Source organism: Sinohyriopsis cumingii, chromosome 17 (assembly GCF_028554795.1).
Source record: "Sinohyriopsis cumingii isolate HCF-2022 chromosome 17, ASM2855479v2, whole genome shotgun sequence".
In the NCBI taxonomy this organism is placed as follows: domain Eukaryota; kingdom Metazoa; phylum Mollusca; class Bivalvia; order Unionida; family Unionidae; genus Sinohyriopsis; species Sinohyriopsis cumingii.
Window position 1 is genome coordinate 46785183 of NC_142977.1, and position 27993 is coordinate 46813175.

Here is a 27993-nt window from a genome sequence, read left to right on the forward strand (position 1 = left end):
TTCACTGTGTGATCTGGAGGTGGATTTACAAACTGAAGTTCCACACGAATCTGACCCGATTTTATAGGGTGGAAATGTCCCTCGTCGCTGCCTTGGTCTGGAGTGAAATCAAAACCCCACAAAGCGTAGCCTCCTGCATAATCGTCGTACGAAATACCGTGACTGGTGTTGGTTCCTAACTGTCCGGTGGCTTCGTACAGGGACAAGTACGATCTCAAATAATTCTTCGCGACACCAACGTTGGGCTCAAAGGGTCGGGTACACAAGGTCTTGCCGTCGCGACTGACTTCGATCTTGGACACATTGTAATGTTGAAACTCAAAAGGATTTTGATCATGGGTTCCGCTGAAGGCTGAATTCCTGACGATACCAACAATCAAACTTTTGGGTAACTGTCCTTGGAACAGATGATCTTCGATCATAGATCGCTGTCCAGCGGGAATGGTGAACGTTTTCACTTCTACGCGTCGTATCGGATACTTGGCGGTCGTTCTGCTCAACGTCTGACTGACGTCGTTTCCCACTTTAGGTAACACTTCCACACGACGCACGTAAAGTCGAGCTTCTTGAATGATAGTTTTGTATTCATTGGCATGGGCCATCAAATGGAAAGCGGCACTGCTACGATTCAGTCGCAGACGGATATCCACCCCGTCCAGCAAATACTTTTCTTGTAACCACATGTCCAAATGCAAACGATCCATCAGTTCTAAATTTCGCCCTTGCAGAATTTTCTTACGACGGTCGTTAAACCCCACATTGTGAGGATTGTCATCTTCTGTCAGGTTTCCATACCACGCAAGCATCCAGATGAGTATTCTTGGCTTCTTTTCCGTACGTCAAGAGATTTTCCAGGTAGGCACGATATGGGTAAGTATCCATGCTGCTGCTGACCAGTTTGTTATTCAAGTACAAGTCCACTTCGCTGAACAAGGAATGCATGAAATTGTTGACAGGAGCTACTCTAGCATCGCCTCCTGGATTGGTGTTGTCCGTTTTGATCACTTTCACTTTCAAATACAGGTAACTGCTATTCAGATCGATGTAATCTTCGGGTTGTCCTTTGATTTCAAACTCGATGGGAGCGGAATCCGTCAAAGAGGAGACGGGATGAAATTCCACCCACTGGGATTCTTGCATGGTCATCATGGTGGGGGGCATGGCAAACAGATCCAGTTCCGACTTGGAACAGGCACAAGACTCTCGGTGCATCATTTTTTTCTCTTTCTCAATAATCGAAAACGTCTAAGTCTCGAACGGTTCTTCTTTTCTTTGCCTTTCTAGCTTTAGACGTGTGAAGTCTGGTGAAAGGGTGTTTTCTTCGTCGTCTCTTTCTGCCTTGTCCTTGCTGAATGCTTGACTCGGTAGCGTGCAGGGCATTTATAGGTGTGTCTCGTCGGCCCAAAAGGTCTTTGCCCGTTTTCAGCAAGACATTTTTGCCTGCCCTCATGAAGGCTTCTTTAAGATTTTGTTTGTCGATGATGACATTTTGGAGAAATTCTTTGCCTTGTGTCAGTGCCGCATCTTTCAAGGCGTGCAATCCGCGTGTCACCATCGGTTTCAACACCGGGGCCACCGAACGAAAGGCCGATTTTAACATATCTCCTAAACTGTGTCCTCGCTGTCGAGCAACCCCTCGGTACACTGGATACATGACTTACGAGTCGTGAGAGAACCGTTTTCGAAAATGGAGTTTCACCGTGACTTTTCCTTTGGTGAATGAAATATTTTGTCCCAGTTCTCCTTTTATAGCAATGTTGACCGTGTCCAAATATGACTTGCTGACAGGCAAATAGTGAGGATGTACAAATTCGCGGTGAACGTGGTAAGTGTTTCCACCTTCCTCGTCAGTGACCGTGGCAGAATCCACTTTGAAAGGAATGACACGCAGCAACGGCACAGAGGTGTGTCCCACCACGTTATACTCCACCACATCGGAGTACACAAACATCAAATTCAGTCCTTGGTTCAGTTCTACCGGGGCACGAAATAACTTGCTAAAAGACTCGTTGTCGTAAATGACTGAAAATTCGTTTTTCTTCATCATGGCCTTTCTCATGTCCATGTCTCCGCCCAACATGTCAAACAATTCAGGACAAAATAAAATGGACACGATTTTACTCCCATCAAATTTCATCAAGAAGCGACGAGCTGCTTTGTGGTATTCCATGTTGACACTTTTTTTGACACTTTCCAAAGCTTTCAGAAACACCACATTAAACCTGGAGGCTATGGTGCTCACAAAATGTTGACCACTAAAATAATAGCCTGGGGGAACGAACAAGTGATAGGTGGTGTACTTTTGATTTTTTGTGCCAGGCGTTTTCTTGTCATATTTGCCATGGGTATCCAAGTACTGTTGCAATTGTTCGTCATGAACTTCCACATCAAAAAAATTTTGATTGGGAAGGACATTGAGGACTTGGGTCGGGTGAATAATTTCTACTAAAGCCACTTCCCAATGGGCTTCGTGATCTAATAGGATGGTCTGAGGTAATTTGGCCGTATAACAGCACAACGTGTTCTTGGGAAACACCTCCATGGAACTGTCAATGGGTAAGGTTAAGTAAAATTGGTTTTGGTGACTCATAATTCCAGAGTTCTGTGGCTCTCCAAGGGGTTAGTAAACGTCAGAGGCGTGTCTCCGCTCAAAATGGGGTTATTGTTGTTGTTGGAGTGGTGACTGGCACTGGCACTGGACACAAGGTTCCCGTGGTTCCCGTTGGAGGTGAATTTCAGGGAGGGATTGGGAAGCAGGTAACCGATGCAACTGCTTAATAAAATGGTCCACAATTGTTTGTCTCCTTGTTGCAAACTCAAATTGGCAATGGCTGCACCGATGACACAATACACCACGAAGATTTGGCAGAAAAAGACGATTTGCATTTTAGGCACACGTTCTCCACACCACACCCACAAAGGTTGTTTTTGTAAATCTTGCAGAGAAGAACTAGGTGAAGGAGTGGTCGACGTAGCTGCGTCTGTGTGAAAGGGCATGATGGTCACTTCTTTTTATAGTCGATGACTTGCGAAGCGTCGATCCAAGAATCAAAACTGGGTGGATATTCTTTCCAACGTACTTTCACTTCTTTGACACGTCGTTTGCCCACTTTACGTGTTCTGCGTTCGAGAATGCTTTCGATGTCGTACACGTCGTCTTCTTTTTTGGTGACACGTTGTAACTCGGGTAAGTAAAACGTTCCTTTGAGCACTTCTCCGTTCATGTCTTCCAATTTGTAGACGGCAGGATGACGGCCATGCACTCGTCCAGTGACACGAAACAATTCGGTCGTCCAGTTAGGTAAGTAACCTTTGTCGAAAGTGCGTTTGGTTTTGCCAATGCGTGCCCACTCTCCTACGGTCAACACTCCACTTTTCTTGGGGGCAGCCCTCGTCGGGGACGTACCAAACAGGCGCTCAAACACCAGCACTTCGTTTTCGGGAGTCACTTCTTGCGGGGCACGTCCGATGCTTCGATGGTAAGATTGGTTGTACGCTTGCACCAGGTGCGGTAAGATGTCGATGTACTTCAGAGTGTGGTGATGCGTAAAATATTTCCACATACGTTCTTTCAAAGTGCGTTGAAAACGTTCCAAGATGCTGGCTTTGGTTTCGGGATTCTCGGTGGTAAAAAAATGAATGCCACGTTCTTTAATTCTTTTTGGAAAGCTTGGTTCAGAAATTCGGTGCCTTTGTCCGTTTGCCATCGAAGAGGGTGACGACCGCTTTGTTTCAACACTCGTTGCAGGGCTCGCACTAACTCGCTGCTCGATTTGGAAGTCAAGGGTACGACCCAGGCAAATTTGGAAAAGACGTCGATGACACAAAACAAATATTTGTAGCCACGATTGTAGCTGGCCAAATGAGAGACATCGGCTAAATCGGCTTGCCATTGATGATCGATGCATTCCACTCGGGTGCGACTTCTGGAAAACTTGCGTCGAATGGGTTTGTGTAAAATGTAGGTAGCTTGTTCTTGTAGCCATCGTTGCACTTGAGGTAAACGGAGACTTTTCAGTCGCATTTCGGCAGCACGATACAATTTTTGAACTCCTGCGTAACCTGCAGGATGCGAGAGATCGTAGTAAATGCTGGCTAACACTTTTTCCATTTTGTGTTAGTGTGTTAATAAGGCACCCAATCTTGGAAGATGCTACTCTTTTTCTCTTGGGGTACTTTCTTGGATTGCAATGCTTTGCGTGTGCGACCAGCAATCGGTGTCGCAGAGGAGGATGTCGGAACAGGGGATATCGGTTCTTGTTTCACTTCTGTCTTTACTTCTGTCTTCACTTTCTTTTTGTCTTGTGATGAAGAAGGGGTGGTCATCATCTTTTTAATCCATCCAATTCTGGAGGTAGGTGGTGTTGTTAACTTGCGTACTTTTTCTGGTGGAGTTTGAAACTCTTCTTCTTATTCTTTTTCTGTCTTGGTCACTGGTAGTGGTGGTGGTGGTACTGGTTATGGTGCTGTACTTTTCATCAAGGTCTTAAAATCTTTCAGAGTGGGTAGAGCTGTTTCGTCTAAAGCTTTCTGGTGAAAGAGTTGTAGTCGTTGCAAGAGTTGACCGTACTTTTGCGATTTTTCTGTTTCGGACAAATCCTGGCGATCCATCAAGGACTGCAATTCGTGTTGTAACTGGGACATTTCGCTCAAATAGGGATTGGGAGGTAAATGCGGGGTGTGTTGTTCTTGCCAACGATGGTATTCCATCCATCGTTTGTAAGGCACTAAAGCTAGTTTTCGTCCTTCCATGGGGTTGTCAAGGGTCGATTCTGAGAACTTGGGACTTCAGAGGGCCTTTTTATCTTACTCCCACTAGTCCTCCCAACATGGTCCCCAAGACTCCTTTCAACAATGGGCCTAACAAGAGGGGTAAAATGCCTCCACGTTTTACCAACATCTTCTTATTTTGACGAAGGAGGATTTTCTTTTGAACCATTTGGCGAAGAACGTGACAATGTTTGCCTAAGCATTGTTTTTGGTGTTTGGACAAAGGGATCGTACCTTTCAAGACGTTCAAACAACATTCGCACACGGTATCGATGACCTCTTTGGAGGCTGTTTGAATGAGTTTTTTTTTCGTAGGGGCGGAGAAGCTTTGGACAGGACAGATAACATGTCCCCATGTTTGACTACACGTGGAGGCAGTCCTTTCCTTTTCTTTCCTTGGGGTTGTTTAGAAGAGGGATGTTTTCTGGAGGGTGACATCTTCAGGAGCACCAAAAACACTGATACCCCTACTTGGTCACAGACCTTTTTTATACTGGAACGCGTCGCCACTGATTGTCTTTACGTCGTATCAACTTCAGGACAGGCATGACACGTCGTGCAGGGGTACGCAACGGACTAAATCGAGCCAGTTCTTGCTTGGACAAATCCAGTAAACTTTGTAACATGCCCGATCTTTCTTGAACTTTGATTTTGGGAGAAGGTACTTTGTGAGCAGCAGCCACTGCCACTAAATTGGAGGATCCTGCCACTGGGGAAGTTCTTGGGGTCATCAACGGAGAAGTTCTTGGTGTGATCAACGTCTCCAAGTACTCTTCAGTTCTTGGTGTCATGAACGGAGAAGTGGATGAACTTGAGGCTGCCGGAGACGCGGTCACCGCCGTGGCAGGTCGTGGTTTGCGAGTGTAAGGTTGCGTCCTGGCCAAAGTGCCTCTCTTGCGACTAGTTTTCTTCTGTGGACTTTTCTTTTTCTGGGGACTTTTTCTCTGTTTCTTTTTCTGGGGGCTTCTTTTCTTTTTCCGGGGTGGTGTCTGGTAAGAGGAGGGTCCCGCCACTGGAGAAGTTCTCCTTGGGGACCTGGTCTTTTTCTTCTTCTTGGAGCTACGTTTGACTTTTTTCTTGGGGAGAACTTTGGGGGCATTAGGATCCCATCTTAAGAGAGAGCGAATGATGACCCCTCCTAGAGTACCGCTCCCTCCAGGCTTCAAAATGATTTGTTTTTTGGTTTGAGTGTCGATGCGGAGATCGGCCAGTTGGGTCAAAGCGACTTTATTTCGATCAAAAAAGCGTTTGGTTTGATGAGGAATCTGAATGATCCCTTGGAGTAATTGACGTGCCGTCACCGTGAACCATCGTAAGACTTCTTTGAGACTAGCTTCTAAGACACGAGCTCGTGTTTGTGGATTTTTTCTCGACTGATGCCATACAAGGTACGAATCATTTGACGGGAAGATGCGACTGAAGGGACGTCATGTTGACGTTGTGTGAGACAGACGAAAAGGGTCTGAGGATTTTATAGATTTTTTTGTGGAATGAAGTTAAGTCGAGGACGGAGACGTGTACAGGACAGGCCTTCCGTCTTGGCACCAGTGGTGAAACAAGTGGGTACGAAATCGCAAATCATCGGGGGTCGTAGGTTTCAAATCGACGAGTAAATAGGCGTGTGGCGTTTGAGTGGCATCGTCGTACGCCTGAGTCAGCCAAGGCGTTCCTAACTGTTTGGCTAAGACTTGCACTTGCGATTTATCTCGAGGGCTTTTAAACAAGACCACGTAGTGCGCATTGAGACTGATGGTGCGATGGGCTTTACTTTGTTGAAACAAATTTTGAGTGATGTAAACGACACTGGCATTACGATGATGCCCTTTGCGCGTGAACCACAGTTTAATTTCTTCTTCGTCTTCTCCTAACATGTCGTAGAAAATGACCAAATGGGTTTGACTGATTGCAAGGCTTCTTTCAATACCCCAAAGTTGACCACACAACTGGTACGATAATTCAGAGTCAATCCTTTCACTTTACACTTCGTGTTCACTTCTCCTTGTGGGTCCCGGTATTCGTAGCCGTAATTTTTTGGACCGCCACTGACGAAACTTAGAATCTTGTCGTCGAGATGCTCGTCTGTCCAGGCTCCTAAACGGTCTCCTTCGATGTCAGGGTGCTGTTGACTCTGGTGATGGATGTAAATGCAACTGTCCGTGTCAAAGTACAGGACGCGTTCCCTTAACAGTTCTAAAGCTTCGTACAATTTTAAGCGAGCATGAGCTGTCACGTAAGCCGCAATGATGACATTTCCAAAAGGGTCGTCTTGTACAAAGTCCAGATCTTCCTCGTAATTGACCAAGATCAAATCCTCACGAACGACGTCCACGTGTTTCATGAATTTGGTTTTGTCGTGAATCATCTGAAAGTAGCGGAAAGGTTCTGTCAAATACTCCGTCTTGGGTAAACACGGGCGTTGTGCCATTTTACCCCACAAGCAATTTAACATCACTTTGGCAAACGATCGCCTGCCTTCGTTTTTCTCGATGTGATCTAAAGAGATGCCTTCTTGTGCCCGGCATTTCTCTTTGAATTTTATTTGGTCTTCGGGAGTGTGACACCAGGAAGGATAGCCACTGGCTTCTTGCTTCAGTTTCAAAAAGGCATCCACGTAGTCGGCGAAAATGCCTTTCTGAGTGGGGTCACCCTTGTGATATTGTTGTTTCTTGGGAAAGTGACAAATTTCGTACACTTCTAACAGTTGATATTCCATGTCCAGAGCTTTGAACAATTCTACGCTGACCCAGGTTCCCGTGAAAGCCCGTTCTTCCTGGGTGTGCTGACAAGGCTGATCTTGGTTGCACGTTTCGGCACAAGGACGGCACAAAAGAAACATCAGTTTGCCTTGGCAATGGTGAGGTATGACGGAATGGTACAAGTCCGTGGGAGGCAAAACTTCGCACTCGATCAAGCCTTCGTATTGTCGAATGTTTTTCAGGTCGATGTGTTCCGTGAACAATTGTGGGTGCCCTGCAGGAAAGCGACAATATTTGCACACGTAGGGATACAGCGAACATACGTCCAAGTATTTGATTTCTTCTCCTTTCTCTTCGTCGGCTTGGTACAGCAAACAGGTGGCATTGGTCCTTCCTCCGTACAAACTATCCCTCGGGTGCAGGGGGTCCATGAACTGGTAACTTTCCACGAGGCGTTTAAATTCGGGATCAGTTTTCAAACGGTGATCGTATTCGTGTTCCCACATTTCCACCACTTGGTATCCTTCCTGTTCTAACTTTAGGCGTCGCTGACAAGTGGCCTGGTACAAGTCTTCCATGGTTCGTTGTAAAAACTGATTTTTAGTGTCACGGTCAGGATAACAGAGAGGACATCCGTGAAATAAGCAACCGTTAAATTCGTACACGATCTTGGGGTTCTCTAAGTCCCAGCCATCGACCGAATGCTTTCCAATGGTCTTTTCGCCCCCTCCGTTGCGGGCATGCTGAATCCATTTGTCTTCCTTGTCGCACAAGTAATGTAACCAGCGTAGGGCTTTGACCGAGTATTGACGTTTGACATAGTTGGTCGTTTGAGGACTGATGACAGCCACGGTGTTTTCAGGCATGAATCGTTGCCGGTACACTAAGGAACACGCTTTGGCAATGGTGCAAACTTCTTTCAAAGGATCGACCCCTCCGTGTTCCATGAACAGTTCTCGAAAATTTCCACAGCAAAATGTCCACGTCGGAACGACAATACTTTAACATTTCTTCCTGAAAGTCGAAAGGGTCCGAGGCGTGAGCTTGGTGCCAAGCGTAGAAAGCTTCTCGTTGTTCGGTACGCATGTTGTCAGGGTCGTAATAGTGAGCCTCAGGCAAATGGGGTAGAACGGCTTGTTGATTGGCTTCCGTATTGAAAAAGTGTGGAAAGTACCCTTTAGCCATTTCTGCCATTCCAAACGTTTTAGGCATTCGACTCAAAGGCATGGCCAAGTAACTCATCGAATTTTTAAACTGCACTTGTCCCACTTGCATGAAAATGATTTTGGCTCCGTTCAAAGTCACTTTAGGACGTTCGGTGCCTTGTTCCGTATAGTATCTCAAAAGAAACTGTCCATCGTATCCAGAGAAATTGTGAGCCATCACTGTGGCATGACGATGACAATCTCCGTAACGTTCGATGTCCTCTTTGCTCCACGTCTTGTCGATGGGGTATAAGACCCATTGGGCAAAATCGGCTAGCGTGTTCGGTCCCGGAAAGATTTTTTCACGCCCTCCGGGAATCTTGTTGCAGTGAGGGCAATGACTGAAGATAGGTTCTTGAATGCACTTCTCGCACGCTCGATGAGCCACGCATAAATTAGGAATGTGAATGCCGGTCTCTTGCATGCATTCGAAATCGAAAAAGATGAAATTGCCTTTCTTCTTGTGACCGTCCTCTTTCTCTGGTGGGGGTTGGTATTTTTGCACGTATCATTGGTGTTCCAAGTCCACGATGTGGTGACAAATGTGACATTTTTTCTTTCCTCGACATACGTGTGCCTTGGCATTATTGGTGCGTATGCCTTGTCCACACGTAGGGCACAATCTCAGGAGTTGACAAGTACATTTCTGCTGTGAACCTTGCGTCTTCAGATGTTGTTGGTAACAGGCAGGGCTGACAAACGTGCGCAGACAAGCTCGACAATGGACTCGTTCTTGCCCTTCGTTCAGACAGGGTGGAGAGGCCAAACATGCTGATCATTTCAATCCACAGTGCTTGTGTTGCTCTCGATTGTTATAACCATAGTCACATTTCTCACAGTAATATCTGTATCCCAGGAATCCGGTGATGGCGATAATGGTATCGAAATGGTCATCGTGATAATAGACATGAATGTATTTTCCGTCCTTAAAGTCTTTCCCTCGAAACAATAGAGGTCCGCGCACTTCTTGAGGGTGCACTTTCAAGGTGTAGCGTGGAGCTAGGACATCCTGCAAGGTTTGCATTTCAGGAATACCACAGGGTGTGTCTGTGGACAGGCCGGCTTGTTGCAACAGGAGTTCTGCTTCACTTCGTTGTTTGTCTCGGTCGGATCGTTGAATAGTTTTCCAGGCTCGTTTCCATTCTACCTTGTCATTCTTGTTAGCATAGGTTCGTCCCACCACGATGGCCCTGGCTAAACACATCTGGTCTTGAGGGTTGTGAATTCGGACGAGACTCTTTTTGGTGCTGCGAAGGTCGTTCACCAATAAGACTTTTTTGCGGCCAGTCCCTTGAGGAGGAGAGACGTGGGTCATGTCCAGTGTGGCTTTTCCATCGGTGATGTCAAACTGGTCATTGGATTGTTGTACGTGTTGAATCTTGTCCATTACTTTGGAAGCAGTCAATTCTGCAGGGCTGCTAAACTCGATCCAAACAGGGGATTTCAAACCGTCGTGTTGTATGGAAAGTCTCAAGCGATCGTCTTCTTTGGGTTGACATTGTCGCTTGAGTGTGGTGAGCAAAGAATCCCACACCCCGGTGATGAACCCTTCTGCTTTCTCTAACGGTACTTCAGCCTTGAAATCTTTAAACTTCACCGTGTATTTGTAAGCCGTGGTTCTAAATTTTCTAGAGGAGCGCTTTTCCGTCTCTCGAATGGAATATTATTTTTCGGGGTTGACTAAGGGTGGTGAACTTTGTTTAGAGGGTTTGGATTCTGGTTCACTCATGTTCTCTTCAAAATCACTGGCATGAATTTGTGCCAAGACTTCAGCTCTGGTACGAGGCGATTGATCACGTTTCTGCCTCTTACTTTCTTCTTCTTTCTTCTCAAATGAATAGGATCGTTTCATCTTGAGTGCAAAACGTCAAAATGACTCAAGTTTAAACACCATAGACTAATTTATAGTCATGGCAGACCAGCGTATATAAAAAGGTGTGTGTCTTGTCCTTTCACTATTCATTTCACTCTCTAACCGAGCACAACGATGGAAGAGACTAGCCAAATCGAACGTTTCATCAGAGCTTTGCGAGGGGTCATTAGAAAATTTTCTTCAGACCAGCCGACGGACTACTCTCCTTCCTTTCGAGATAAAAGTGAAGATACTTGCTATATCTGTCAAAAGAAAGGGCATTGGTCTTCAGAGTGTTCAGACCGTCAAAAAAAAAAAAGGGGGCTAGAAAAGACAAAAGTCAAGATACCTGTTATTATTGTCAAGAAAAAGGACATTGGTCTCCAGATTGCCCAAAAAAGAAACAAGAGGAGTCAGAAGAAGATAGGGATTCTTCAGAAGAAGAGAGGGATTCTTCAGAGGAAGAAAGCAGCCAGGTAAAGAAAAAGAAACAGGAGAAGAAAAGAAGAAGGGAAGAAAGTGAGGAGGAAGAGGAGGAAAAGACTGTGACGGTGAAGAAATGTAAAAAACAGAGAGACTAAACAGTGAGACAGAAGAAGTGAATGAACTTTTTAAAGTGCTCTGTTGTGAATTGTGAATTGGATTGTAACTATTGATAAAAGAATACATTAATTATATAAGGTAAGTGTCTTTGAGTTTTGATTTTAAATAAGAAGCTACACTCGCGCACTCATATACACGAACTATAGGGGTAAAATTTTTTTTTTTTTTTTTTTAGTTTTTTTTTTTTTTTGAGTTATTGGCAATTGAAAGTCGATCTCTTTTCGAGAGAAGTGGGTGGCCCTGAAAAGGGCCTTTGGTTTTTGGTGTAAGGGGTGAGTTTAAGCAATCAACTTTAACTGCCTTAAGCCTTTGCCACGGCCGAGGCCTACTTCTGATGATGATGATTGGGTTGAAATCACTAAGGGTGGTAATGGTTGGCTTAGTCACAGGGTTGGCGTGTTTAGCTCGGGAAGGTCGTATTCTCTTCGGTCGTGATAAAGAAGTCTGATACATTTGTTTCAGACTTCTTAACTCCGCTAAAATGTCTAACAGTACCGTGACCGTTTGATTTTCACCCTCTTGTTTCTTTGCTGCTGCTTCTTGTTGTTGTTGTTGTTTTTTTCTTATCTCTTCTTGCTGTTGTTACTGTAGGAGAAAAAACTTGTTCCGCTTCCTTTTGTCGTTGTATAAATTTCTCCAATTCTTCTTTCTGTCTCTGTCTAAAATTCTCCACGTGTCGTAATGAAGGTTCCGGAACAAATTCTTGCGAGGTAAGAAAATCCACAAAATCCCAATGTACCTCTTCTGAAAGTAAGTCCGGGTTCCCTTGTGTAGTCTCCACTGCTGGTACACCCCAATGGATCGTTTTCTGAGTTTCCGTCATGTTGAATAACTGTCGCATGGATTGACAGCGCACAGGCGCTAGCGAATCTATATAGACCACGTGACGTCACAGACTGCTCTCTTTGGATTGGATGCGGGCTGACTGAATTTTGTAACCGTGTTTGGATTGGTCAATGAACTCAATCCGTTTCAATCCTTCCTCTACCTATAAATAAGCACAGTTCACTGCATTGATTCACCTGTTCTCGGCGCCTCAAGATGTGGACCACAGTCGAATCATCAACCCTTGTGTCTTCGATGATGTTCAGGACGGACATACCGATGTATGTCCGATCCGAATGGACAGATGTCCATAGGACCGCCAGCAACCTATGGATACGTAGGATTTACGTGGAGAGGCAAGGATGTCTCAAAAGAGTCCTGATTTACGGTCCTACAGTGAGACGAAGCCTAAGGACAAGAAGTCACAGATGCCCTTTATGTTAAGGGCATATATAAACCCAAAGGCCCTTTTCAGGGCCACCCACATTTCTCGAAAAGAGATCGACTTTCAATTGCCTACCCCTTTTTTTATTTTTTTATTTTTTTAAAAAAAAACAAAAAAAATCCCATGTTCAATTCCCCTTGTCCCTAGAATTGCTTTTTTTCTCCCATGTTAAATTTCCCTTGTCGCTCAACAGACCCACGATTTATTCCCCATGTTAATTTCCCTTGTCGTTCAACAGACCCAAACTCTATTCCCCATGTTAATTTCCCCTTGTCGCTAAAGTGGCCCAGGGGTTTTCGTAATGTTAAATTTCCCATTGTCGCCAAAGTGGCCCAGGGGTGTTTTTAATGCTAATTCCCATTGTCGCTAAAGTGGCCCACCTTACTACTATTCTAACATCCACGTTCTTTAATTTGTTAGTTATTTTTTAAATTTTTAAAATATATTTTCAGCGCCAACAATATCATCATTTTGTGTGTTAAACATTTTTGACAGATCGTGTCCAATTTTTGAATATGTTTTGGGGTATTTGTCAATCAAGTTCTATTATTCCGCTTAATCTTTTCGGGTATTTGCTCAATTTTCAATCTTTTTAAACCTCTTAAGTATTCAAAAAAGCTGTCTATGTACATGATTTTCTCCATATATTTCCATCGATTCAATGTTCCAATATCATAACGAAACAATCATAAAAGGGAATTATCATAAAGTGTTTTATTTTTTCTTTTCCATGGAAATCGAAAGTATCTTCGATATAAAAGACCCAAAGGTTCTCCAGATAATTGACACGATGGTCTTTAACCAAATATCAGGCCTCTAGGGACAGAAGCCCATTTGTAAGTAAATAAAGCGTATCGATCAAACCATTAGACCGCCTAGTTCAGTATCACATACGATAACTGATCATAAAATAATCGTAAATAACGATGGTTTTATCATACCAAAAGCATCCGAAACATAGACTGCCCACGCACGCGCGTATGCAATAATTGGCAACGGCACAGTTATAAAACGATTCCCAACGTCTAAAGCTAATCCAGCTACTGGTTAGGAGAAAACCAGCCTACAAAAAAATAAAAAAATAAAGACGTAACACAAGAGACGAGAGAAATCCCGAACTATTTACGTGAATCGAATGAAAACTGTAGAAGATAACAACAAATTGGATGGCAAACATTATCAAAATGAACTAACTGTATGTCTATTTTGTGCTGAGGTGCGAACAACATACATTTATCAAAAATATTAAATAATTAGATAATCTGATTAGATGTGGGTTAAAAGTATGGTCAACAAATATTACTTACACCAAATTCCGGTTAAAGAAAGAGGACGGTAACCATGCACATGAATCAACGCCATCTAACCCAGAAACTAAAAATGTTTGAACTCGCGACCTCCCGAATCAGAGGCGAACGCTCTAACCACTGAGGCCACCGAAGCTGTCTGCAACGGTATACATAGCTAGATAATAATAATAATAATAATAATAATAATGAATAAATAATAATAATAATAATAATAATAATAATAATAATAATAATAATAATTTCATGTAAAGAATCAAAGATACATAGTAACAAGTAGCACCGTGCAACCTTGTTCGTTTTATATTTTTATAGTGTTTGTAATATGTACAGCCAAACATCACGCCGGTTATGTTAAGTAATTATGATTTTTTATTATCTGTTCTTGTCTTATCTGTGTAATTTGTGTCCTTTGTAATTTTGAAGCTAACAATAAAATCAGTAGATACGTCACTTTATTCAGCCAAAAGTCGTTCGCACTTTTGTTTAAGGGAAAACCTCCATTATCGGTGAAAATATATGTATGCAACCTTAAATACATTTTACACTATTGGCCTGTATATGACGATAGCTCTCAGGAATTTATATTATTTTTATTACGTCTTTTTGTTTTATCGGCCGGTTGAATCATCCAGCTTTCATTCACAATGTATACATACTACTAACATCAAATACAGACATGTCTACTTATAAGTCAAAACTTAATTAAAGAAAACGGGTTCAAATTTCTGAAATCTAACATCTTTTATATGCACGTTTGCCACCTGATCACGATGACCCCACATTCTAATTCATGATGACCCCAAATTCCAATTCATGATGACCCAAACTTTTAATTCATCAAGACTAATTCATCATGACCCCAAATTCTAATTACCGATGACCCAAACTTTTAATTCATCAAGTCTAATTCATCATGACCCCAAATTCTAATTACCGATGACCCAAACTTTTAATTCATCAAGTCTAATTCATCATGACTACAAATTCTAATTACCGATGACCCAAACTTTTAATTCATCAAGTCTAATTCATGATGACTCCAAATTCTTATTCATGATGACCCAAACGTTTAATTCATAAAGTCCTATTCATGATTATTCAAAACTTTGACTCATGTTTTTTTAAAAGTACATATATTTTTTTGTTTCCTTTCAATCAATATGATGCTGATTACTTGCAATTAAGGATACACGGAATAGAACTTCCAACAAAGTCTTAAATAAAAACAATCGTAAGTTGTTTTTCTGTAAGGCTAAATACATACCGTAAGTTCATAATATAAAGTAGGTACGATCCCTTCTGCGTAAGATTAAATATATACCGTGAGCTTTTTACATACTATACCTCTTGCGGTGGAACATCAAAGGAAACAGTTCTCAGGTCAATCTTGCTGTAAGTTTCTATACAAGGTATGATGAAAAATATACCTGCAAAAATGAAAAGTACAATAAATAAATAAAATACAGTTTGATGATAAACTAAATAAAGATGAGAAGGATGCTAGGAGTAAAGGGAACTTGTCTTAATACCGCTATCTGGGGACGTGCTGCAGGATTGGGTAAACTTCTCAGGTATGATTGGTTTTGTTAAGTTATTGCAGAACATAATGGAATGGTCTTGGTTAAAGTACATTTATCAGTCTTGGACTAGACATCCCTAAACACGAAAGAAAAAAGTACACGACAGACACACACATACGTGGGTGCGCGTATGTTATGTTGAATGGATAAAATGAGTTTGTGGCAGGCACTGACAGATGTTTAAGAAGGTCATGTCTTTAAATCACGTCCGGGTCATGGTGCGATGCCTTAAGCAAGGCACGTAACCGCATTTTTAAACCATCATTTGTTGTAAGGTTTACCTGCGATCAGCTGGTACTCTGTCCAGGGCCAGATCAAGGTCCTTGTAGGCCCTAGGCACATCTGTTCCGTAGGACATTTGGCAGATGCATTTTATACGACTCTGTGTCTTTGTGCATACACGTTTCAGTAACATGGTCATTAACATAATATATTTATTCAAAAAGATATCTTTGTTTCAGCTTTTATAATACAGAGGAAAACATAATGGCGAACGTATGGGGTGGGGGTGGGGTAACCGGTTAATAGCCCTGGCTCCATCCAGACCGAGTCCTGCATTCTTTTTAACTTCATGCCATGCAAAGAGGAATCAGCCAGGTGTGTAGTGTAGTGATACCTCACAGCAGACAATGGATAATATATTACCTGGTCCCTTAGCACCTCCTTTCATTAGTCGGCCCAAGCGGAAGATAACTGCTCTCTCATACTCCTGCACAACCTGATAGAAACAAGAGTTCAATGAAGATAATAGTTCCTCACATGAATGTATCTTTACAAATATTCAAGATGACATTTACAAGTATCACGTGCTTGCTATCTTTTCAACTATAAATATTTAAGTGAAAATACTTCACTATGATCTATTTGAAGATTTTGTGTCATTAAAACTTAATAACAATTTCAAAAGTGCAGAATTGTTGATGTAAAATTGTAACTGAAGCTCCTCATTTCAACTAAATTTTTATTCTGTAGTTTTGTTTGCTCAATCTTTCTTGCTTGCAAAAGGTTTATATTGCCGAACGATGTAAACATGGGGAGCTGTACAAACCTTTCAATTAGGATTCTTTTCAAGAGAGAGAGAGAGAGAGAGAGAGAGAGAGAGAGAGTACATCCTTGTTAAGGGAATACATATATATTTGCATTTAAAACGACAGTTAAACTTGCATAATCGGATAACTAAAGATATGATAAACGACGTAAGATGTCTTACAAAAACTGCATTTACCTTAATTGTAAATATAAGAGAAAGCGGCAAGGTGACTAAGATCAATAGTAGAGAGCACATCGTTAAGATCCAGCCACAGCATCCCAACCCATCTGTATTGTCCTCAGCTGAATAATAATAATAATAATAATAATATTAGTCATCATCATCATCATCATCATCATCATCTGCAACAAGATGACCCACCAAATGGACTCAATCTTCGCCCATCGTGATCCCCAAGAACGAAAACCTACAGCTATGCCAAAACTACCGAACCATTAGTCTGATCAGTCACCCATGCAAATTCATGCTGAAGATATTGCTCAAGAGACCAAAGCCTCAGGCAGAGGAAATTATTGCTGAAGAAAGCAGGCAGGCTTCTGAGCAAGAAATAGCACTACAGAATAAATCTTCAACCTCAGGCTCCTTTGCAAGAAATACCGTAAGCATCATCAAAATCTATACCATGTCATTATAGATTTCAAGAAGGACTTTGATAGGGTATGGCATGTGGCCTTATGGGAAACTCTGAGAAAGTACGGTGCAGGTTGTTGAGCACTTCTATGACAAAGCCACCAGTGCTATTCTCGTAAATGGCATCATAATAGATTGGTTCCGAACAACAGTTGGAGTCAGACATAGATGTATACTGTCACCTACAGTCTTCATCATTTTTGCGGGAAAGGATAATGGAGGATACATTGGAAGACCACGACGGCACTGGCAGCATCGGGGTAAGAACAATCACCAAACTTCCCTTCGCAGATGATATTGGTGGCTTAGCGGGAAAGGAAAAATAAATAGCTGACTTGTTGGAGTACCTCGACACAACCTCCACTGTATATGGTATGCAGAACAGTTGACAATTAACACCCGATGGCATCAGTGCAGAAATAAAGGTCAGTGGGCAGAAGCTGGAAACAGTCACAAGCTTCGAGAACATGGGATCTATTATTGCAGATGAGGGCTTCAAACCAGAATAACTTTGCAGGATTTCACAAAGAACAACAGCAATAACGAGGTTTAGACCAATAAGGGAGGGCACCAAAAGCTCTTGGTTCCAAAATAAAGCTGATGCGCTCTATTATCATATCTGTTTTTCTGTATTTTTGTGAAACATTGACGCTCACATCAGATCTATAAAGCAGGATTCAAACCTTCCAAATGAAATGCTGACGCAAAATCTTGGGCATCTCATGCATTGACCACTAAAACAACAAGGAAGCACTATATATGTTTCAACAAGCCAACGAACCATACACACTTGACACCTGTGAAAAACGGAAACTGAAGTGGTACGGTCATGTCTCAAAGTCATCTGGACTGACAAAAACAATCTTGCTAGGCACAGTGAGAGGGTGCAGAAGAAGAGGCAGTCAGAAAAAGAGTGGACATGAATGGGGTTTGAGATTCATAAGAACAGAGATAGACAGAGAGAACTGGTTGTGAAGTCATCTCTGGTGCCCCAACGATATCTTGGGTTAAGGGATTGAATAATAATAATAATAATAATAAATAGATAAATAGGTAAATTAATTAACATTTTATATTTACATAACGTTTAATCATATACATAAACTGCTTAAGTAGAATATGAACGAGAGAGTTAAAATACTAATTATTATAAAATAAACCGATTTCTTTGCTTTGCATTACAACAAAATACAATTTATTTTTAATTATTTAAAGTTAGTGATCGACATGGCTCTCATATATTACCTATTAACGACTCCCTGCTCCCAACGCAACACTTTCATTACTACTGCAGACAAACAACAAATACATCCCCCAGCAACTTAAACACTTCAATTACTACTGCATACAAACGGCCAGAACGTTACCCTCCACAGCTTAAACACTTCCATTACTACTGCATACAAACAAACAAAAAACCCGAAATATTCCCCCTACATACATTCATAGTTTGCACACATTCAGACACAAGTTCTAAGCCACTACTATACCTTTACTATTACATTTAAAACAGGACAGAAAGCATGATAGCCAAATGTAGAGAGAAATAAAATGCTGTTGAAAATCAACCATAAGAAACGACTGAGCTATGTCATGGGAGCAGATATCTATTCGTTCAGGAACTAATTAATTTAGGCAAATGTCCGACAGATTAATTCCGTTTTCATCCATTCCTATTTATTGACATAAAATGAGTACCTCTCTCTGTGTATTGTCGCTCTGCGGAAAGGTTTTTGACTTCTGGACAACGAAGCGGTAGCAATGTAGCATTAAGGATGACCCTGAAGGAATGATTCCTGACACTTCGTAATTAAACGACGGTAGATCAATATATATATATATATATATATATATATATATATATATATATATATATATATATATATATATATATATATATATATATATATATATATATATATATATATATATATCCAGTTAGTTTAGCTTTTACTTCAAACTCATATACATATCCAGTTATTTTAGCTTTCTCGTCAAACTCATCTTTTCCAGTTTGTCAATTATAACAACTAACGTAACGTTCTTTCCTTCTCCAAATTCTGCTATGAATGCATTTTTGTTGGCATTTGTTTCAGTGGTAAAGCTGCCAACATTGCCACTTCACCCCTAGTGTCTTTCTTGATTTAGTTTGAATGCACCAGTAACTATTGTAACCTTTTGTCCCAAATCAATTCGATCTTTTCTCACCTTCCTAATTCGTTTGTGTCTTGTATTACTGCAAAGTACTTGTTTGTCTCTCTTCTCTATCAACAAACACTTTGCGCTCGTTTTCAAATGTTCAAGTTCATTGAGTAATTTATTGCAAAATTCAGTGGATGAAAAATATTTTATTGTCTTGGTGTAATCATGCAAATCTGTGATGAATCGATTGTAGGTTGCCTTAATAGATGCACACATGCTCTCATTTACATTGATTTGGCATCGTATGTCATCTATTCTGTTTGTTATCTCAGTTTAATCTCCTTCTGTAAATCGCACAACGTATTAACATTAGCAGTAATTTTGCCGTTGAGGTCTGTAACTTTTGACACAATAATTCATTGCAGTTCCAATATATTTATCGTTTTGGTTTTATTTCTATACTCAAGTCTATCTGAAGTTCTCTCTTGTTGTGATTGTAGATTGGCATGCTTTTCCATATATATTTTGTGTTCTCCATGTAACTTTTTAGTGATTCTTTTTGGACCCTTTTTCCTCTCTTGCCGATTGGTTGCTAAGATGATATGATCTTTCTTTTACTGGCTAAAGGATCGAACGACGCTTGGTAGCGTATTAAATCTCTGCATGAGCACGTCTTGAGCCATTGACGCAAATTTCCGGTCTCATCAAGATTTTTCAAGCTCATTAATTGTCATTTTTGTTTAAATAAGTTAATTTATTGTCGGTTTGTTTCATCAAAGCCCTGATATCTTTCAAAACTGTTCTTACTAAATGTGTGTAATATCCATTTCTCAGCTCTTCTCAATTCAAGCCTTTTATTGACTGTATGGCTTATTTTGTCAATGTTACGTAAATAGTCTATACAGCTATTACTGAGATCTGAATAACTGTTAATCGTTGGACGTAAGTTTTGTATGTTTCCATCTAGGTTTGTTTCAATGTGTATATGTTCACTGGAACCTCGAATTGATACACATGTTCGTCCAAACCGTATATATCTAGTCTATTTACTTTAAGTGCCAAATACACATTACACCAACCCGTCGAAGTCTATTATTCTGCTATCTTCACCTCTTATACTAATACACAACCCCCCTTTAATTGTTTGTAATTCCCATGGACACTGTACTAAAGAAAATCTATGTGAAACACATTATTACGTATTAAAGACTCTAGTAACCACGAACAATGACCGACAGTGTAATGCTTTATGTTAATGATCCAGTCCAGGAAACAGTGTATATGTTTGGTTTCATAAGCTCTCATACTTTATCTGATTTAGCCGGTCCTTGCTTAGTTCTTTGACTGCAAAATACTAACGAGTAATATTGTAGTCGTTTATGAATTCTGTAGAATTTTACTTCAGAGTGATTTCATCATTTGAGTTGTATTTCAATTATTCAACATATGGTTTCATCGTTGCCACCATCTGCATTAATCCCGTATTTAACTCTTGTCGTTGATATTACGAGATTTCGATAGCCGTCTCAATTAAGATGGACCGGTTCTTTCTTATGACACATGTAGTTAAGTTGTTTGAGTTTATCCCGAATATAGGTGCTCAGAAAAGAATACACTGTCTGCAACAAAGTGGACAGTTTGTCATTTCTGTTATCGATTAAACTAATAAAATATATTTTGTTTTCAGGAAATGTCTCATTTGATCTGAGCTGTCAATTTATCTTGCTGTGTTTCTTCTCAATTTCATCGTAATTGCATTTTTCATCTCACTGTGTTTGTTGTACTCAGTGACGATACAATAAACTGCTTATGGATAATCACGTTATCAGCGATCGATTGGCCTGCTGGCAATGTTGTATGTTGGATTCAGATCTTAAATTTTACGGTGTCAACAATTTTGTCAGATTTAGTTAGTTTGGAACAGAATGGAAATGACATTATCAGCCTTTCAATTTCTTCAATGTCCATTGTTGATTATGGAACAATTGTAAATTGTAATACCTTTTCAAAACATCATGTATGCAATTGATAGAATCTATTTAAGTGCTGAGAGGTAAATTGTGTTCATGATTAGCTTTACTCCGATCGGCATGTTATTTATCTAGTGTAAACGTTAGACAACTGGGGAACAGTTACGTGACATTTCTGTCATTGTATGATGCGAATATTATTAGATTCTTTCCATTTACTTTGGTTGATTGACCATTTTTGTTTTCAAACTCTTGCATCAGTGTGTTTTGGAGAGTCTATGAACGAGCAACTTTACATTTCGACCCGATGAAAAAGATTCCCAAAATAGATACTCCACCTCATTCAAACATATATTGTGTTCTTTGAGCCATTTTCATTTAAATCGTGTTGTGTGATTTTAAGTGTTTTTTTTCACCATCTGGGTCCGTTCTTTTATAAACGTTCAGTATTTTTAGTTCAAATGCCCGTAGACGTTTCCAATGTTGCACACCAAGTTCAGCTTCACGTAGATCTTTTACCCTTTTATGACGTAATTTATCTGGTTCTTTTCTGACCTTGTTTTTATTACGCTTAGCTTCCATTTATTTAGCATGATAGATCCACACTATTTCAACATGAAAATAAGGGTATTAGGATGACGACTGTACAGATTTAAAATATGAAATAAAAGATGTTTTATTGAAAAGTATTTGGGCAAATAAAATCATAGATTTCAAAACATATTTAAGGGTTGAAATGGAAAAGAACACCAGTGGTTATTGTAAGCCTTATCTTAATGACGTTAAAGAAAGAAATCTAAAAAGTGGTGTAAAGAAAATAAAAATCAAGTGTTTAATGTAAACCTTATCTTAGTGAGTACTGAAGAAAGAAATCTAAAATGTTGGTACAAAGAAAATAAAACTCACAGTGGTTATCGTAAACCTTGTCTTAACGATTATTGCAAAAAGCAGTCTAAACAGTGGTACAAAGAAAATAAAACTCAGTAGTTATCGTAAACCTTGTCTTAACGAGTATTTCAAAAAGCAATCTAAACAGTGGTACAAAGAAAATAAAAAACACATATAATACTGCAATGAATACAACTAAAAGCACATGAAACAAAAAAGCATACGATACAAAAGGAAGATGAAATATAGACTGAGATTTCAGGTTGATTTATATGATACTTTGAAGTCGTTTACAAGCGTTATAATAAAACTTCAGTCTCATAAACTTTAAATACAATTTTACTTTTATGGGAACCGTCCACTTTGTGCAAAGCCAAAAGTTCATTGTTGTTTATGCGAGTGATGATGACCTTGACATTGACATCATCCCATGTGTCTAGCTTGGGCAGTTTGATCCAGATGGACGGAGCAAAAGCAAAATGTATGATCCGATTAATCTTCCTATTGATTATGTAGATCAAAATATTATAAGTGTTAATTCTGAACAACAAGATATAATAATAAATAATGTCAGAATGGAGTCACTATTGAGACAATATGGCCACACAGCAGATACAATCTTTGAAACTACGTGATAGAAAGCATACTAATACGTTGGTGATGCGTGGATAAAATCCAAGGACACGTTGGTGATGCGTGGATAAAATCCAAGGACACGTTGGTGATGCGTGGATAAAATCCAAGGACACGTTGGTGATGCGTGGATAAAATCCAAGGACACGTTGGTGATGCGTGGATAAAATCCAAGGACACGTTGGTGATGCGTGGATAAAATCCAAGGACACGTTGGTGATGCGTGGATAAAATCCAAGGACACGTTGGTGATGCGTGGATAAAATCCAAGGACACGTTGGTGATGCGTGGATAAAATCCAAGGACACGTTGGTGATGCGTGGATAAAATCCAAGGACAAATAAGGGGATCTAATTCATGATGCATACAAATGTCAAAAACTAGTAAAACAGAGTTAGAATCAGAAGAAACAGTTTTTGAAATAAAATTGGATGATTAGCGTATAACGACTAGATATTTTACCCCATCTGGCAAGTTTTTCCAATACCGAACAATACCTTTGCTCCAGTAATATATACGCTTGTAAGCGGCTAAGACGACAACAGAAATACTTTTCCCCAATACTGTGGTGTACAATTTTACTTTCTATGGCCGTTATCGATCAAATGTATTTTCTCTCCTTATTTTCGTCTATGCTGTGTTGTAATTTTTAAATGAGTGCATATGAAATTAAATTGTTTCAAATCTATATCGTTTTTATCTGAGTTTCGTTATCGCGCAGAGGCTCGATAATTAACCTTTTCATCAGGCAAGTTATTTCACATTCAAACAGAAGCGTTCTCATCTAGAAAAAAAGGACTTTATTTCCGAACTTTGCAAACTGTTGTATTATTTTGTCAATGAAACTCGGGTATGAAAGCCAGTAACCGGATGGTGACATTCATAACTCCCAGCAGGTAATATCAATTATAATACGTATTATGTCTTGGACGTTAATATAAATCTTTCAAAACTGTTCAGTGGTCTATATGCGAAAGTCGAGTTTCAGTGTTTTTAAATTTTATTTCACTAAATTTATTTGCTAAGTTAACATAGTTCAGATGATTTAATCATATGATTGCGTTAAATTGAATTGCAGGACCTGAATAAGTTACTGTACCAGTTAATTAAAAGATTGGAACTCCACTATTTAAAATCGAGACATTAGCGTTGAATTTTCACATGTATTTTTCTGTCTATTTCGTTCTCAGAATACATATGAAAACTAGATCTTCAAAATATGTATATCTGCTCACTGTGGAGTGCGTAAATTGAACACACTTCGTAAACAAATACACATTGTCTGTGTACACCTTGCCTGTTACATTTATATTAAACTCAATAAATATTTATGTCATGTACCTTAACACGTACGAGTTATCATGATGAAGCATTGCTGCATCATTTATGTCGTTGTGAGAATTTCAATTTATTTTGGATTGCGGATGTTATGTGCCTCTACTATAGCCTTTTGTCAATTCGATATAATTTAGTAGTAAGATTTTAATGTCATTATAGCATGGTAGTGTTCAAGGGGTGGTGTTATGCACGCAAAAAAAAAAACAATATCCAGCATGAAGAAAAGTACTTCAGTAATGTTCTAGTGAAAACGAGCATATAGTTGTGTGTCCATTAGAAATGGAGCTATGTCGATACTATTTTTTATTCAGTAAGGGAAATGTCATTTTATTATGTAGTAGTAATGTAAGAGGTTTACAACAGTATATAATATATAGGAGCACGAAAAGATTGAAACATGATTTATTGGTGATTCGTTTTTTTTTTTTATTTGTTGTACTTGTTTTACAACCTTTACCTTTTAAAAAATACTACATTATATAAATGCAACTAGTGTTTCAGCTCTCTCGCATATTACCTAAGTAAGGTATTATCATAGAGTGGATGCTGTAAAGTATATATCAAATTCGTAACAGCTATAACATCGCAATTTTGGCTGAAATAAATTTTGATACCTACAGAGATGAAATGTTTATTTCTTATTAAAATGTCCTCAACCAAAAACGTATCATGCGTAACACATTCAATCTTATGATGTCCACAGGGTACAAAAATATCATTTTGCAGTCTCCTTTTCGTTGGGAAGTGCCAGTTAGTAAAAATAAAATGGCTTTTTCAAAATTCAATATTACTATACCAAGCTAAAACGTTTGACATGTCAATTTAGTTTACACTCAATTGTATTGTTAGTTTTATTTACAGTTATAATTTCTAATAAAATGAACGAGGTTGGTGGTCATTAAGATATATGTATGACACATATACTATTTTCATGGTGTCTTAGACATATGTGGTCTATACATGTCTTATCGTTTCTCTAACAATTGTGGTTGTGTTAATCAAGTTTGTGAGTCAAATATGTTCATGAAGCATTTTCTGTTTATCATATTCCGGTCGTGTATCTATGTTAACATTTTCCATCATATGCACACATGATCTGATTTAGTTACACATGTTGAGGTACCATGGGGATTGGTGGACGATACACAGTTAAAATCAGATTTTACTTTGGCGTATTCCTTTTTCATATCTATTTTCATTTAAATCAACTATTGGATAGAAGATTTTCCCATTTTATGTATTTCATATTTGAAACAACGTCAAATGCTGCACCTCATGTGATGGTGGCTTTTAAAAAGAGGTTTGGTCATTTAAAATAGGTTGAAGTCAAAACCGGAATTTCAATTCAACAAAAATATTTGTGTATATTCTCTACATTCTTCCAATTACATGCACACGATGAAAACATTACTTGCTACAACAAACAATACACGTTCCTCAATGCTTTATAAGACCTTCTTGGTGATCCACTTCTTGTTAATAATCTAAGGATGGATCACGGTAAGTTAACATTTACTCTCTCTCTTTCTCTCACTCGATCTATCTTTCCGCCAGTTTAAATCTCAGCGCACACGCAAACACAAATGCTACGGAATGGTTGCAAATCCACAAGGAATAATCACAAAATAACCATATACTTGATAGCTTTGATCGATCGGTAATATTGTATGGCTATATCATTAGGCCCATCGATCGGTACTATTGTATGGTTATATTATCAGGCCCTTCAGTCGTAAATAATTTTGGAAGTTATATGACACACTAATGGTCTATCTAAACTGACATCTAGTTGATGTTAATTTATTAGTAACTTCCTAAGATATAAAACATTTCATAACATGTACCTTTGTGTAAATAATAATAATAATAATAATAATGGCTGGATGAATGAATGGACGGACGGACGGACGAACCGACAGATAGATAGATAGATAAACTTGGGTAGATAGAGGCGATTAAATCTATCCCAACAGTCCCGCGCAATTCTTAGAACAAAAAATAATAAATGATGAAGAAAAGGTTTGAAAGGACAAAACGACTTATTTTGTTCTTTTTCGGATTGTGTCCAGGCGAAGACAATAACACTAATAAACCTGACCATTTTTCTGGAGAATTTTGCTAAATATAAATTCCTTTTTTTCACGATAAAAATAGTAAATTTAACCTTTCCTCATCAGATCGATTTGGATATGGATCATCGCTGTTTATTGATAGAAAAGGGAAGATGGGCGAATTCGCCTAGATATGAAAAATTGTGAACGCTTTTCGTGCAGAACTGTGTGGGTGATGAATTTCATTATCTCCTTGAATGTAGCTATTTCAGAGGAAAAAGAAAGCAACCACTACCAAGCACTTCAATACGAGACTAAATGTACTTAAGAGAAACTTGATATTTTAAGAAATCTATCTGACTGATTGATATTATTTTATCGAAATTTCGTTAATTTCAAACCAACTTTACTCGATGTTTTTATTGCTCTTCCGTTTCTTCTGTTTGCTTTTTTATTTCTATTATTTTATATAAAAATTCATTGTTGTTTACATTCTTAATGAAGAGAAACGTACTGTAGATTCATCATTGTAAAGTATTTGCCAGAGATTCGTTTGTGTTCCATATTTAGTAGTTTACAACATGTCTTCCCAAACATACCAATATCTATGTAATTAAGTTTCAACATGATCTTATCTCATTTAAGTAATTACTGTAATTACGCCGTCAATCTGAGTTAAATTGCATTTACTGTGAGGAAATAAAGTTATATCGTCCATGGCTGATGTACACGTATGCAGAATGAGATAATACTATTTTCCCCATATGTTGCTATTGTAACCTGAGTGTAATATAGAGTTTGTCTTTTCTTGTCTTGTCGATTTGAATACCGATCATCAAGCATGCCAAACAATGATCACGCACGATGCTAGTTCAAAACAATCATCTGATGTAGCCAGAATACAGTTTTTAAGAGGTTTAATTTTACTAAGTTTTTCTTGGAAAAAACCCAACAAATTTGAATCTTTAACATATGAAAATTATTTCTGAACAGAATAGTTTGAATTGAATTCTATCCATGGGCAACCCGTTCCGGCTACCTTGAATCTGAAACACCGGACCTACGCGCCCGCCAAAACTTTCTATTGGTTTCTGAATTTTAGAAAGAAGATAAAAAATATATTGACCTTGAATTATTCGACCGCTCCTGTAGTCTAGTGGATAGAGCGTCCGCCTCAGATGCGGGTGGTCAAGGGTTCGAAACCCGGCCGAGTCATATCAAAGACTTATAAAAATGGTACTAACATCTGCCTCACAATGTGCTCAGCATTAAGAGGTTAGTATTAGGACTAGTCCGTCTGTTGTCAGGATAATGTGCCTGGGTGGGACATGATGCTACTTGTTTGCGGCATGATGCCCCAGTGGTAGACATCAATATAAACTGCCACACTGCAGACATCGTAGCGTTATGACTGACAAATTGTTAAAGCTACGTTAAAATTCCAAATCTCTCTCTCTCACACACACACACCCACCCACATCCACCCACATACACACCTCTTGACTTATTCGGAATTAAGATGTCTATGAAAACCACTATCACGTAACTTTCCAAATTCATATAATGAGAAACTGGCATTAAAAGAGTCTGGTAATATTCCATCATTTAATAGTCGCTCCGTTTCCAAAATTGTTCTGATCTCGGACCATGACAATGGTGGAATTCCTCCAGCTGCCTGCTTTCTTACCAAAGATTTACAACGACCTAATTTCTGATTTACTGAGGTCTGATTTATAAATAAAAACGTCACATATGAATTTCTCTCTAATGTCAGAAATGCCGTTCTGTATCTTTTCAGCTACTTAAGCACGATGCCAACTGAATTTGTTTCAAATTTAGATTAAATGGTTTCCTCAGTTCTTTCTTGAGTTGTCAAATATGTGAATGGAAACTTTACATAAAAACGATTTTGAAATTCTTTTTCAGCCTCATTCAGAGTATCTAAGTCCAACGCTTTAAAAAAAATTGACGCAGTCAATAATAGAGGACTTGATAATCACCGGG

General features: G+C 39.4%; 1 protein-coding gene across 1 annotated transcript in view; it reads right to left on the reverse strand.

Annotated features, from left to right (window-relative positions):
• LOC149778543 (band 7 protein AGAP004871-like) overlaps nt 1–27993 on the reverse strand; it is a 69189-nt gene that overhangs the window by 26605 nt on the left and 14591 nt on the right. Inside the window, exons 2-4 of the mRNA XM_089939442.1 lie at nt 16512–16618; nt 15932–16004; nt 15051–15133 (exon numbers count right to left, since the gene is read on the reverse strand). Of these exons, the coding sequence (XP_089795568.1) occupies nt 15051–15133; nt 15932–16004; nt 16512–16618 (263 nt within the window). The remainder of the gene's footprint in view (nt 1–15050; nt 15134–15931; nt 16005–16511; nt 16619–27993) is intronic.